This window comes from Myotis brandtii, unplaced genomic scaffold (genome assembly GCF_000412655.1).
Source record: "Myotis brandtii unplaced genomic scaffold, ASM41265v1 scaffold115, whole genome shotgun sequence".
Classification (NCBI taxonomy): Eukaryota; Metazoa; Chordata; class Mammalia; order Chiroptera; family Vespertilionidae; genus Myotis; species Myotis brandtii.
The window spans coordinates 3,441,934-3,454,993 of NW_005353967.1; the positions used below are offsets into that span (position 1 = coordinate 3,441,934).

At 42.5% G+C, this 13,060-nt stretch overlaps 1 protein-coding gene across 1 annotated transcript in view; it reads right to left on the reverse strand.

Moving 5' to 3' along the window:
• ADAMTS16 (ADAM metallopeptidase with thrombospondin type 1 motif, 16) overlaps positions 1 to 13,060 on the reverse strand; it is a gene marked incomplete at its 5' end in the record, with an annotated part of 106,576 nt that overhangs the window by 10,942 nt on the left and 82,574 nt on the right. Inside the window, one exon of the mRNA XM_014550383.1 lies at positions 100 to 301. Coding sequence (XP_014405869.1) covers positions 100 to 301 — 202 coding nt within the window. The remainder of the gene's footprint in view (positions 1 to 99; positions 302 to 13,060) is intronic.

Here is a 13,060-nt window from a genome sequence, read left to right on the forward strand (position 1 = left end):
TAGGCCACAGGCCCTGCAAGGCCTGGTGAAAACCCAGCTCTGTGTTGCATAAGAGGGGCCCTGCTGCCACCGCCCCCATATCAACCCTGCCCAAGGTACCTCTGCCCAGGGCCCAGCACTCCAAGTGGGTGGGCAGCTCTGGGGGCGGCAGGCCTGACGGCTGGCAGGGACAGGCTGTGGGCACAGGCTGGCCGAGACCCGCTCTGCTCTGTAATGGGCTCGCTGCGTGCACTGGACCACTCGGCTCTGTGTCCCTCCACCACACGTCCTGCTGCAGGTACTCCAGTTCCCCACGGACCAACTGGGAGGGGACAGAGAGACCTACAGTGAGGGACAGTGCCACCTCTTCCTGAGGGGAGGGCATGTCTGTCCAGGAAGCCGCTGACATTATTGCTCACCTACAGTCTACATGTGCAGAGTTATTTTTAGAGGTCACCCTGATCACAGATGCTTCTCACTTTCTGATTAGCTTTCCTGATTGTCATTCTTCCCCCTGCCCTGGCTTTCAAGGTCACCTGTTCTGGGAAATAACTTTCTTTAACACAATTTTTCTGTTTTCCCTCTAGCTCAGTGGTTCTCAACCTGTGGGTCGCGACCCCTTTGGCAGTCGAAAGACCTTTCACAGGGGTCTCCTAAGACCATACTGCATAGCAGATATTTACATTATGATTCATAACAGTAGCAACATTACAGTTATGAAGTAGCAACGAAAATAATTTTATGGTTGGGTCACAATATGAGGAACTATATTTAAAGAGCCAGAAGGTTGAGAACCACTGCTCTAGCTCCTTTTTAAAAAATGGAAAATTTTAAACATTTACAAAAGTAAAGGCCCTCTGTGTCCCATCCACCCAACTTCAACAATTATCAACTTATGCTCTACCCCCTATAGCATTTTGAAGCAAATTCCAACCTGTTAATACTTTAATATGCATCTTCAAAAGATACAGATTCTTTGTTTTTTAATATAACCACAAAACTATTACATCTAAAAAATTGACAACGATCTTATATCACTATATATTCAGAGTTCCAATCCCAATTGTGTCATAAATGTCATAGTTTAATTTAATCTTCGTGTTTGAATCAGATTCCAAATGAAGCCTCCACTTTGCAGTTCTTCAGCATTTCTGAGTAAGAATTAATATAACAGTGATTTTCTCCTGAGTCTTGAGGTAAAATGGAGGATTTATGACGATGTCCCCATTCATCCTTGGGCTTCATGACTCTGCATCCTCTCCCCGCAAAGTCACACTAGGGCTGAGGACCCAAAGCAGCAGCTGGAACACTTGGTCAGAGACACTCATACCATTGGGAGACGTTTTGTGAGGACTGAAGTCTGGGAACCCGAGTTATACAGAGAAAACCATCAAGAGAAAGATAGAAACACACAGAGATAACCATTGCACTTAGTCCTGCACATTCACTTCCGGTGCATGCTCTCTTTCTCTCTCTCTCTCTCTCTCTACTTTGTAACATGATTGAGGACACACAGTATATACAACCTTTACATTCAGCATTTTGACAATTCAATGTCTAGAACAAGCATTTTTCCTATATTACAAAGCTTTTGTAAACATTTTCAGAGTCTCTAATTTCACGTATGGACCACGGTATATGATTTCTAAAAAAGGAATCAGGCAGAAGGATCAGGGTCCATGTTACAGGAGCGCCCTGACCACCAAGGCTGTGCCAGCTCCACGTGTGTTGTTCTGCCAAGAGCAGAATGGTGGGGCCATTCCTCAAGTTCTCAAATGGGCCCCATTTTCAGAGCCAGTTTTTTGGCTCTTGTGAAAGTTCTCAGGACAAGTCAGTGGTGGAAGGAGAGGAAAGACAGTGACACTTCCTGGATGGGAAGCAGCAGTGACCTCCCCCCAGCTATGCGGCAGCCCTGCCAGGTCCCTTGCACCTTTAGGCTGAGTTGTGCCATGACATTTTTACTTACTTTCATTTGTAGAAGTCTTGAACTATTTTATACCAAGGTTGCTCTTGAAGAAATTCTATTATGAGTCTAAGACAATTACAAAAAATCCCTATAATACAATGTCTTATTCTCATAAAAAACAAACAATGTTGGGCTTATAGGAATTGTTCCATTTCAACTGTGGAAATGCTTCCATTTTTTAGGGTCAATAAAATGACTGTCTTTTATTTCATGTTAAATCATGTAAATTATGCCTCCTTCCTTGCTAGGAAACTTAGGTTTTCAGCCTCTTGGCTGTGATGCTTCTGCCTTTGGAGCTTCTCAGTTGCTTCCTGTTGCTTTTATGTTTTCTCCCATTTCTTGTGTTTGCTCTCTCAGCCCTGCAGACCTGTAAATTCTAATTGCTGTGTCCACACAGGGGCTGCAAAGCCGTCTTGGCTGCGCTCAGGCTTTTCTCACCCCCTTGTCAAGTCCTCTGTCTCCATCATCTTAAGCTGTTCCAACTGGGTCGATCCATTCTCTGCCCTTCTGTTAACTGCCCGTCATTAAGAACTCCCCCTGAACCAAGATCGTTCGCAGAGCATATGGAAATGCCAAGTGTCTGTTTCCTTTCACAGGCAGAGCTCTGGGGAAAGGTCTTAATTTCAGCTCATGATAGAGTCAACATCCACACAAACTCCCATGCTTTCTGAGGGTTCCAAGAGCAGATGCCAGGTGTGTTCAGTAGCGAACCAGGGGCCACACTTGCCCCACTTTGTTCTGTTCTTCCTGTCTGCCTGCCAGCTAGAACAAAGCAGGCAGCCGGAATTACCCAGATCAAGAAGACTCAGCCATCCAGCCATCGTCTGTGCTTCCCCGGCCCAGGATAGCCCTTGTCGGGCGCACTTTTAGAGAGGGCTGCTGGGAGAGGTGATGGACTTGACTGCTGTCACTCAACATTTGAGGCAGGGTTTCCTGGCACCACTAGTTCAAGATTCAATATCACTATTTGTCACAGGCATTAGTCATTTCTAAATAAAATGACTTTCCCCTCTACATGAAAATAATACTAACATTTTGGTTTTGGTTATTTAAAGTTTCCTTTGAAAATGCAAATTTCCAACCAGAGTGTTTGGCTTTAGTAAGATACCTTGTCATGAAGCGCCACCCAGACAGCCACATGCTGTAACTACCCTCCGATTCAGAGGCCAACCCTCTTGGCATGGACCAGTGCCCGCTCTGCTGCCGGCTGAGCCAGCCAGGGTGTCACAGACTTACATCAGGGAGTCACTCAGAGAGCAAGTAACTGCTAATTTCATTGTAGAATTCAGTTTCAGTTGTTTTATTTTTCTGCTTATTCTCTTTGAATTTTCAAGACAGCATCGATTGTTCTATTTCTACCACACTTTTCTTCTACATGAAATGTTTTAAAGATAACAATGCTGATCCAACAATAAACAGATGCTAGTTTGAAAGTCTGCTTTTTCCATTGGGAAACAGTAAGTTAACTTAAAGAGGGCCTGGCAGAACTGTAAGCTGACAGCACAGCAGTGGAGGTCAGAGAACGTGGGAGGATGAGGAAGGAGAGAAACTGCTTTTATGAGCCCATCTGGCAGATGGCCAGAGGCCCTTCACCTGCCTTCCCTATCTGCTGATTTGGAATGCATTATTGGTCTGTGTCAAAGGACATTTCATCAGCGTCAAATGGTACCTGCTACATTCCAGGCAAGTACAGAGGCAGAAAACTAGCTCTGCCAATGATCTTGGTAACCAAATGTGCAAGTGAATGGTGTCGATATAGCCAGAATTATTGGACAAACAGATAGCACTCTGCTCACATGCTCTACCTTCCGGAGCAATGCACTTTGTCTCCAAATCCACCTAAAGTTCACTAGTAAGCACATTAGAATAGCGAGGGCCAGACACCCACTCATTCCCTCCACCATGGTCTGTTTGCGGGATGTTCTGGTGGCAATGCTTGGAATTGGCCCTGATTTTCACTTTAGAACTGAGAGACCATTACTGACTGCTGGTTGGCAAGGACAGGGGCAGACTTCAGCAAACAGGAGACCTGGATGGGGATTGCAGGCTTTTGCCGTCAGCACTTGGAAGCTGTACCTTGACTGTTACTTCATTTGTTCAGCCTCAAAAGGCAAACCACTTTGTGGACGTGTGAGACTGACGGAGAGATTTATAATGAGACAGACATAGGCACTGAGCTGTTTTCATCTTTAAACGCAGCATTTCTTCTCTGAATCACACCAAGCCAAATTGAAGGACATCAAAAGCTCCCCACAAAGGAAGCACTGTGGGTGCTAATTTTATGGACTGTGAGAAGCCAGAGGTATGTGAATTTTTATTATTAGGGGGCCAACATGCTATTTTTACCAGATTTTCCTGTCTCACTATCCTGTCATCAGTTGTTATCTTAGGAAGAATCAGTAAGATCTACAGAGCTTTCATTTACATGGGGAGACAGGGAAAACAAAATTATGAGGGACACAGAGACCAAAGAATTTGACCTCACTGTTCAAAACAGCCTCAACAATTCCCTGTTTCAGCAAAAATCCTTCTTCTGAGGTTTTTCTTTCTGTAGACCATGGAGGGTGTTTGCATCCCATAAACTCAAATGACAGACTTCAGGTCATAAAAGGGAAAAGGAAAATCATTAGATTCAAGTGTGAATGAAGTTCTGTTTCTTTGTGTGGTTGCTCCTCTATCCAGTTTACAGAGTATTGGAAAAAAGGAGGCTGAGTGTTAGAGCTGGGAAGGAGCTCAGAAATGATGGAATTTACCAACTGTGTCTTAAGTTGGGCAACCGAGCCCCAAGAAGAAAGGACAGTCCCCGAGGTAGTGGAAGATGCAAATAAGAGGAGGGGTCAGAAGTGCCCCCCACAATGCTGCTCTCCGTGTCCACCCTACTCTACTCAAAAGAATGAGCATCTTTTCCATCATCAGATTCCAAAGTGGGAAGGATAGCTTCCTCTTGCATACCCATTCAACACCCAACCAAGGAATCAACTGTTTATATTACAAACACCTTTGCTCTGGAGTACAAAATACTGGGGCGGTAACTATATAGAGCAGACAAATTAGCAATCTAGACTAGATTGCAACTGAAATCGAGTACTGAGTAAATAGGAGGTACCTGCTACATTCCAGGCAAGTACAGAGGCAGTTTTAACATCCCAAATTTTCATGCCCAAGGATAGTACAAAGGGGTTGAGAGGACCCTTGTCTATGCTTCTGTCACCCAGATAGCACTAAGACAGTGTTCTCCAAACCATAGCTGGCTGGCAGGGCTCTCACATACCCAGGTGTTCCTGGTCTCTCCTTCATTCTGCAGGAATCACAAATCTGAGGTTGGGGTCAGGATTTTGAATTTTGACAAAGCCATCTCCTCCTCAGCCTGATGAGTAAGATGACCAGCAGGGTTGGGAACATGGCTGTTAATAAATGGAACATCCTGCTCTTCAGGACAGTCCAGGACACGGGCCCCTGCAGATGGGTACTATCTTCACTCCATCCCTAGTAATCGAGTTATATTGATGTTATTTTTAACTGTTATGAGAAATAGGATATTTAATAAACTTGCAGTGGGAAGCCTGGTGAATAGGTTCTTCTGGAGGAAGGCAGACACCTTCATTCCTTGTTACTGGTGAATTAGACAAGTCTACTCAGGTGGCCCAGTACCCTGGTTCAGTGCAGCCCTTTTGATTTTTAAGACTGTGCTCTGGGCCAGCTCCTGTACTCATACCCGGAGACTGAGCTTCTGGGAGTGTAAAGTCATGCAAGCTTAGCCTCCTTCCCAAGAAATACTATTCCAGAACCAAAGTGGCTGAAGAGCTGGTATGGACCAGAGCTGCTTCCTTGTATACTGACCAGACCAAACTTGATATGAAGAACTCTGAGAGGTAAAAGTTAACTTTGCCCAATACTAGCATGTTTCTAAGCCTCCCAAACCACCCAACTTCAGAGCTGGGGAAATATTTTTATCCAAGATTGGCTTCATGGTGCGAGGTCTTTGTAAACTTACATTATGCTTGGATACAGAAGGTTGTGATAATGGATGGATTCATAACTAGGGACATCATCTAGGTTACAAAGATCCCTCTTATACCACCCTGCTGCCCAAGCAGACAGGAGGTTTTCCACTGGGCAGGGTCAATATAACCTCCTACATAAGACTCCTTGGTTTTGTCTTCAGGAGGGCAAAGCAGTGGGATACTCCCTGAATCAACTCGTCCTGTGGGGCCTTTAGATCTGATCTGCTCTTCTCTGGACACCAGACATGCTTCACCTCTCTGCCTTTAGTCCATATCCCACTGCAGGAGTAGCTCTCTTCTTTACTCATCTGAACTGACCCAACAGACTCATTGGGCCTCTTCATTCTCTTTGTGAAACAACCCAGCCCCTACCCAGGCCATGCTGAGCACCACATGAGGCCAGCCTTGCCCATGGTTGTCAACATCCTTCTGCTGCCACCCACTGACAAGCAGGAGCACATGGAACCAGCTGAGCCTACATTCTAATCTGCTTCTCCCAGCTGAACTTGTTATTTGAATTATGTAATAAAATTAAATTTGGTGTAGCCTGATGAAATATGAGCATGAAAAATGAGAAGCTTATTTCCAAGAAAACAAAGTTGGATCTTTGGAATGACTCAGTGAAGACTAGTCATTAAACAAAATTGCTGTCAGCTTAGGCGTGGCTGAGACCAAGTAAAATATAGAAAAAAATTAAAAACTAAAAATAATTTTATACTTGAATGAATAAATGAATGAATGTGACCAGTTTCACTCTTCTTTAAAGAAACTCAAACTGGACATCATAGGTATTGGGTATATTTTATGCAAAATAATCCACTTATATTTTTATTAATCAGATTCCTACTCAAAGTAGGTTTTAGCCATAACTAAAAGAATTAGCAAATGCATGCATACTTATGAACTTAACGTGAAAATAAAAATTCAAAGTGTATGTATTTTTATTTATTATTATTATTATTATTGTGTGTGTGTATGTGTGTTTAAATATTTTTTCCCTTTGTCTACTTTTTAAAAAAATATATTTTATTGATTTTTTACAGAGAGGAAGGGAGAGGGATAGTTAGAAACATCGATGAGAGAGAAACACCGATCAGCTGCCTTCTGCACACTCCCTACTGGGTATGTGCCCATAACCACTGAGCCAAACCTGTTAGGGCTAATCTACTTTTTCATTAGTGTGCTGAATGAGAGCTTCTCTTCTACCTGGTGAGAACCCCAAAATTTTCCCCATTGAACTCCTCACCCATGTATCCCCTGTCCACAAAGCATGTCCATCTGACATGTGATGGGAAACTGGAGTCAATAGTCCCCATCTCTGCCCTCCTGCCCTTGTGCCCATATTAGGGAGTGAAACCCTCCAGGTGCCCTTTCCCCTGACCATCCTATATTTCACCAAATCACAGATTCTACTCCCTGATTCTCCAACAAAGCTGCATCCTCCTGTACATCTGACTGAATCCAGGTGTTGGTTTATCTTATGTGTCAACTTGGCTGGGCCATGGTACCCAGATATTTGCTCCAACATTATTCTAGATATTTCTGTAAAGGTATTTTTTAGAAGTGGTTAACATTTTACATCGGTAGACTTGAGTAAAGCAGATTGATCTCCATAACATAGGTGGGCCTTGTCCAATCAGTTGCAGGCCTCAATAGAAAAACACTGACCTTTCCCAGAATTCTGCCAGCCAATGGCCTTCAAAATTGAAATATAGAATAAACTCTTCCTTGAGTCTCCAAGCTGCTGACCCATCCACAGATTTTGGAGGCTGCCCACAATGCCTACACCTTCTGATGGCTGGCTAGGAAATGCTACCCTTGAAGTAAAAACTAGCCATATAAACCAAAGCTGCATGTTACATGGATTTAATGATTACTAACCTAATTTATGTTTTTATATTTTAAAAAATCTCCTAGATTGAAGATACCATTTTCCTAATAGAGCAAAGATACAGCACGTTTCCCAAATTGCTGAGAAGTTGAATATATTAATCAATTCCTCATGTAAGTCACTGTACAATATACTTAAGATGAATGATAGAAAGACTGTGGACCTAAACCAGGTTCAGGTTTTCTGAACTATTTGGAATATGTTGCTGTAACAATATTAACACTGTTATTTTGCCCTACAAAGAGTGAAAGGTAACAGAAACAACCTTTTCCTTAAGACACTCACTTTGCTGGGAAAACATTTGCATCTAGCTCAGGAGTCAGCAAACATTTTACTAAATACCCAGACAATAAATATTTTAGGTTGGTGGGCCAGATGCTCCCTGCTGCAACCACTCAGTGTTGCCGTGGCAGAGGGAAAGCAGCCAGAGATAATGCGGGAACCAATGGCATGCCCGAGTTCCAATAAGACCTGATTTTCAGAATCACCATAGGCCACAGTTTGCCAATCCCAGATATAACCAGTTCCATTTAGAAATAATAGGATTAAACACATCTGCAGAAACCGGGAAGCGATGGGCTGTGGGCAGTAGGCAGTACGTCTGAACAAGGTAGGTACATTGGAGTGTTGGGCCTATTTTGAGTGCAGCCAAAGCAGATTATTAGGAAGAAAAGGACACACTACCCCATTGTCAGAGACAGATATTAACAACAACAACAACAACAACAAAAACCAGCAACAAAGCCCCGCATGTCAAATCTTGACTTTCTAACAGAATCGATTTGAATATTAAAGAGTCAGAATGAAGCTTCACACACTGAAGCACCAGGAAGGGAACCAGCATCTCACAGGTAGAGTACAAATTCAATTAAGTAAAAGCCAAGCTGGAGCTCTACATCTTTGAGAGCTATAAAGTTGTTTAATTCTCCCCACAAACCAATAAGCTGGATCTTATTCTTTATTCCCCTTCAGAGAGGACAAGAGTGACGTGCAGAAAGGTCATGGAAGAGGTGTGGGTTGGGATTTGAGCCCAGTGAGTGCAGCTTTGGGACCTGGACTCTCATTGCTGAATTTAGACACATTCAGTGCCTGCTCTGTGCCTTGCACTGTTCTAAGTGCTTACATGATTAACCCATGCACACACACGGACCCACTCAACAACCCCAGGGGGAGGGGCTATTAGAATCCTCATTTTATAGATGAGAAACTGAGGCCCAGAGATGGTGAGAGCCTTTGCTGCAGGCACTTTACTTCTTGATGATCAAGGTCACACAGCTGGTAAGTGGCAGGGCTGGGGCGGGGGGAGGGACGACTCACTCTGCTGTGTGCTGTTCAATGAATGAGCACTTCTACAAGGCTAGCTGTTTAGCTGGGGGAAAGTTACCTAATATTGATGTGAGGTAGTTACCTAATATTGCTTAGCTCTAAAATGTCCTAGGGAAAATGTATATATTTAGGAATTTTATGGGCATTACATATCTTAATTAGATAGTTGCAAAATTTGGTATGTGTCTCTATTTCATATGCACCTAAGTGTAGAATTTATTACTATAGGTAAAAGTTGTGTGTTTCTACTTTATGGCTGAATAGCCACACAGAGTAGTGTTTTGAAAAGTCCTTAATGATTCAATATTGAATCAGTGTCAAAATACTTAGGTAGGGCCATGCTCTTTCCAAATGATTTTCCCTTAGTCATCATGTGGCCCAGAGTTTCTATAACATCTGAAATATCTTTTCCTGCCTCTCAAGAGAGCCTATTAATGGTGCTCTAGGGAAAGCTTATGTGTCTAACACAAATTTAAACATTTCACAACTGTGGTTCTTTTTCCTTTCTTTTAAAATAAATGACCTTCCCACAGGAGATGGTTTAATAAGCATCTCTCAAAGTGCAAAGTGTAATTTAAGTCACGGAAGATTCACTAACCACTGTGTTCCAACTCACTTTCTTTGGATCCTCATTTTTTTTCTTTTGGAAGGAATGTCAGCTTCCTCTTCTATTACAGGAGTTGAACTTTGCTCACTGGGGCTTCCTTTTAGGAGAAGAATTTTAAAATGATGGCATCACTCCTTCTATAGTTTCAGGCTTTTCTGGCATTTTGCTTTAGGGTTTCTTGGATGTTCATTCTTAGATAAATACTTTTAAATGAGCTTCTCCAGACTCATGAGTCAGTTTTCTAAGAATGCTTTCCAGGTGGCCTTGTCCAGTGGATCTGGACAGTTTGAGCCCAGACCACAGCCCCTCAGTTTCTGCGGCTTATGCACTCAGCTAGCCAAGTGGGATTGGTCACTTAGGGCCATCAATGGAAGGTTTATATACCAAGGTTACCAGGAATTGCCATAAATTCAATTGGTTTTAGGAGAGAACTCAAAGAAACATATTGAATCCATATTTTACACAGATCAGATCTGGAAGCAAATTGACACCGTGGATAGATTCAAGGTCAGTATCCTGCCCAGAGTTTCAGACACATTCTTTGCAATCAAGTAGTAAAGAGAGAGACAGTAAGAATATCACGGTCATGCGGTTATACTACCTGAGTCTATGAGCTAGCCACATTGAAAACCAAACAAAACTAGAATCTCATTTCCTTGATTTTTTTCCCCCTAAACTCATGAAAGCACTGATGACAAATGAATGATGGGGAACATGAGACATAATGTGAATATTTACCATAGTTCCTACAAAATGACAGCAGAACTTGATCTTTTACAGTGGTTTCTAATAACCTCTACATTTTTTCTTTTAAGCTGACAAACAGTTTCCAAACTGAGGTCCAGGTGTGAAGGTACCACATGCTGTAGATGATTTTTCTGGCCAATTGATTCTTTTAGGCCAGGTGGTTGCCAAAAGTATACAGTTAACATTTGATGCTGGGGTCATCTTTCTTGGTGAGGCTGGAACATTCCATTCTCTGCAGGAAGGAGTTCTCACTGTGGCACTTGGAGGAGATTAATCAGAACCAGAAAATGAACACACAGAGTAACTAGAATAATATTTCTGTAACCTCCGGCTCCCATCCCTATGAAACTACCTTTTACAGTCGCATTCATTCTTCAACACATCCACAGATTAGTTATTTTTCATTCTCTTGGTAGAATTTCTTTCCCATCTGATGGGTCTTATGTATTCGTAAATACTAAATGGTTGTGATGCTCTTAAAAATAGTTTTAATGAACTATTAAATAATGTAGCAAGTTATTTAGTTAGTTAAATATTGTCATATTCTTTGGCATCAACTCTCCATTGTAAAGCTTCAGATATTAGATCACAAAAATGATCAGATGAATTATGTTCTGAATGTCATATTATCTATTGCTCTTAACAACAATGATGCAAGAAGACAAAAGGGGTGTGAGGAGGAATGTACTATACTGGTATCTAATTAATCATATTTGCTGTATTATAATTGGTATAATTTACTAGCCTATGTTGCAAAAGAACCTAATGATCCAATGTACATTGACATGAGAAAATACTCTTTATATTTAAATAGTTTATACTATGCTCCATATTCTTACAATGAGTTGGGCTAGAGAAAAAAACTCCTATATTTAAAGATCTCATTCTCTAGATCAGCTGTTTTAAATGACTCAAATTGGGACATCAGCCAACCAGTGTAGCATTTATAATAATTTATGCCAAAATATCATATGCAGAACATAAAAACACCGTCTGGTAGTTTAGACAGTACTATGATATCTTTCTCTAACTGACCCTATGATGTAAGGTCTACATTTGCACAAGTAGCCATGAGAGAATTGCATTTGCCTTTACAGACACAGGAAAAAAATCTGTGGGAAATCCAATTCTTTGAACAAAATAAAAAGGTTTCCTGAAGAATAACTAGTGTAGGCACCTGAAAACACTGAGACTGGTGGAGGACTGAATGCAGGTGTCCTGTGTATTACAATCTAATAGGTATTAAATGACATTGGACAGGCTCTGAAAAATCTCATTGTCCTCAAGAAACCAATATACATATATTCCAAGTCCTTAACAATCTACAGTCAGACAATCCGGGCTGATGAATTCAATCCTAAATCCCTCTAGTCTACTGAGTTCCAATAATACCAGTAATGATGGATGGCTAGTATTTAATGAGGTGCTTTATTTCTGTTGACTCTTTAATTCACACAAGCATTTACATGGTAGGTATTATTATATCCATTTCAGAGATGAAAACTGAGGTGCAGAAATACTAAGTAATGTGCACAAGGATATACAGGAGCACATGGAGGATTCAGGATTCCAGTGCAGGTGTCCTGACCTGATGCCTGTGCTCTGGATCATCTGAGTCCCACCAAACTTGGGACAAACCACAAATATGGGCCACAATGGCCACTAGGACAGTGTGACTGATTGCCAATTCTGAAGAAACCCTTCATAAGTATTCTTTGCTGCAAACACATGGCAGAATCCTCTACAAAGATAAATAATGCGAGAACCAAGATGGCGGCATAAGGTATAAACCTATACGTGCTGCCCCCCACAACAACATTGAAACTACAACTATAAGACAAAACAGCTATCATCCAGAACCACATGAAAGCTGGCCGAGTGGAAGTTCTACAACTAGAAGGAAAGGAAGAAGCGCATTAAGAACGGGTAGGAGGTGCAGAGGCGCCAAGAACAGAGGTACAAAGGGCGCGCAAGGCGGGCTGCACCTGGATGCATGGTTTTTTTCAATTGGAAGGAGATACAAGCTCTCCAATGCACTGAGCTCATTTAAGGCAAGATTCTGGGGTCCCAGACTCCTACAGGGAGAAACTGGACTGTCTTGCAGCAGGTTGGAAAGCGAGGGTGGCTTTCTTGCAGAGCTGCTTGCAGGGATCATTGTTGCTGTGGGGGTGCGGGACTCGGGATGCAAAGGGACTCAGAGGGACGCAGAGATGGGGAGTCTGAGTCATGGAGACGCTGATGACAGCCATTGCTGTTTGCTCTGCCCTGGTGATTCTCTGAGATCCCGCCCCACTCAATTTACATCCCCACCCAAACTGTGTGCAACTGCGCAAAGGAATTACCTGCACTTTTGCAGCCTAACCTAAAAAACTGCAGCTGGGTCAGAGAGCTCCAAAACTTCCAAACCCCAAACAAAGAGGAGAAATCTGCTGGTATCGCTGTAGCTCCTGCTGGGTGGACTCACACAGTGGTTGACTTGGAGATCCAGGAGCCAGGGTACCCCTGGTCAGATACCAGATTTCAACTCCTCACATCCAAAA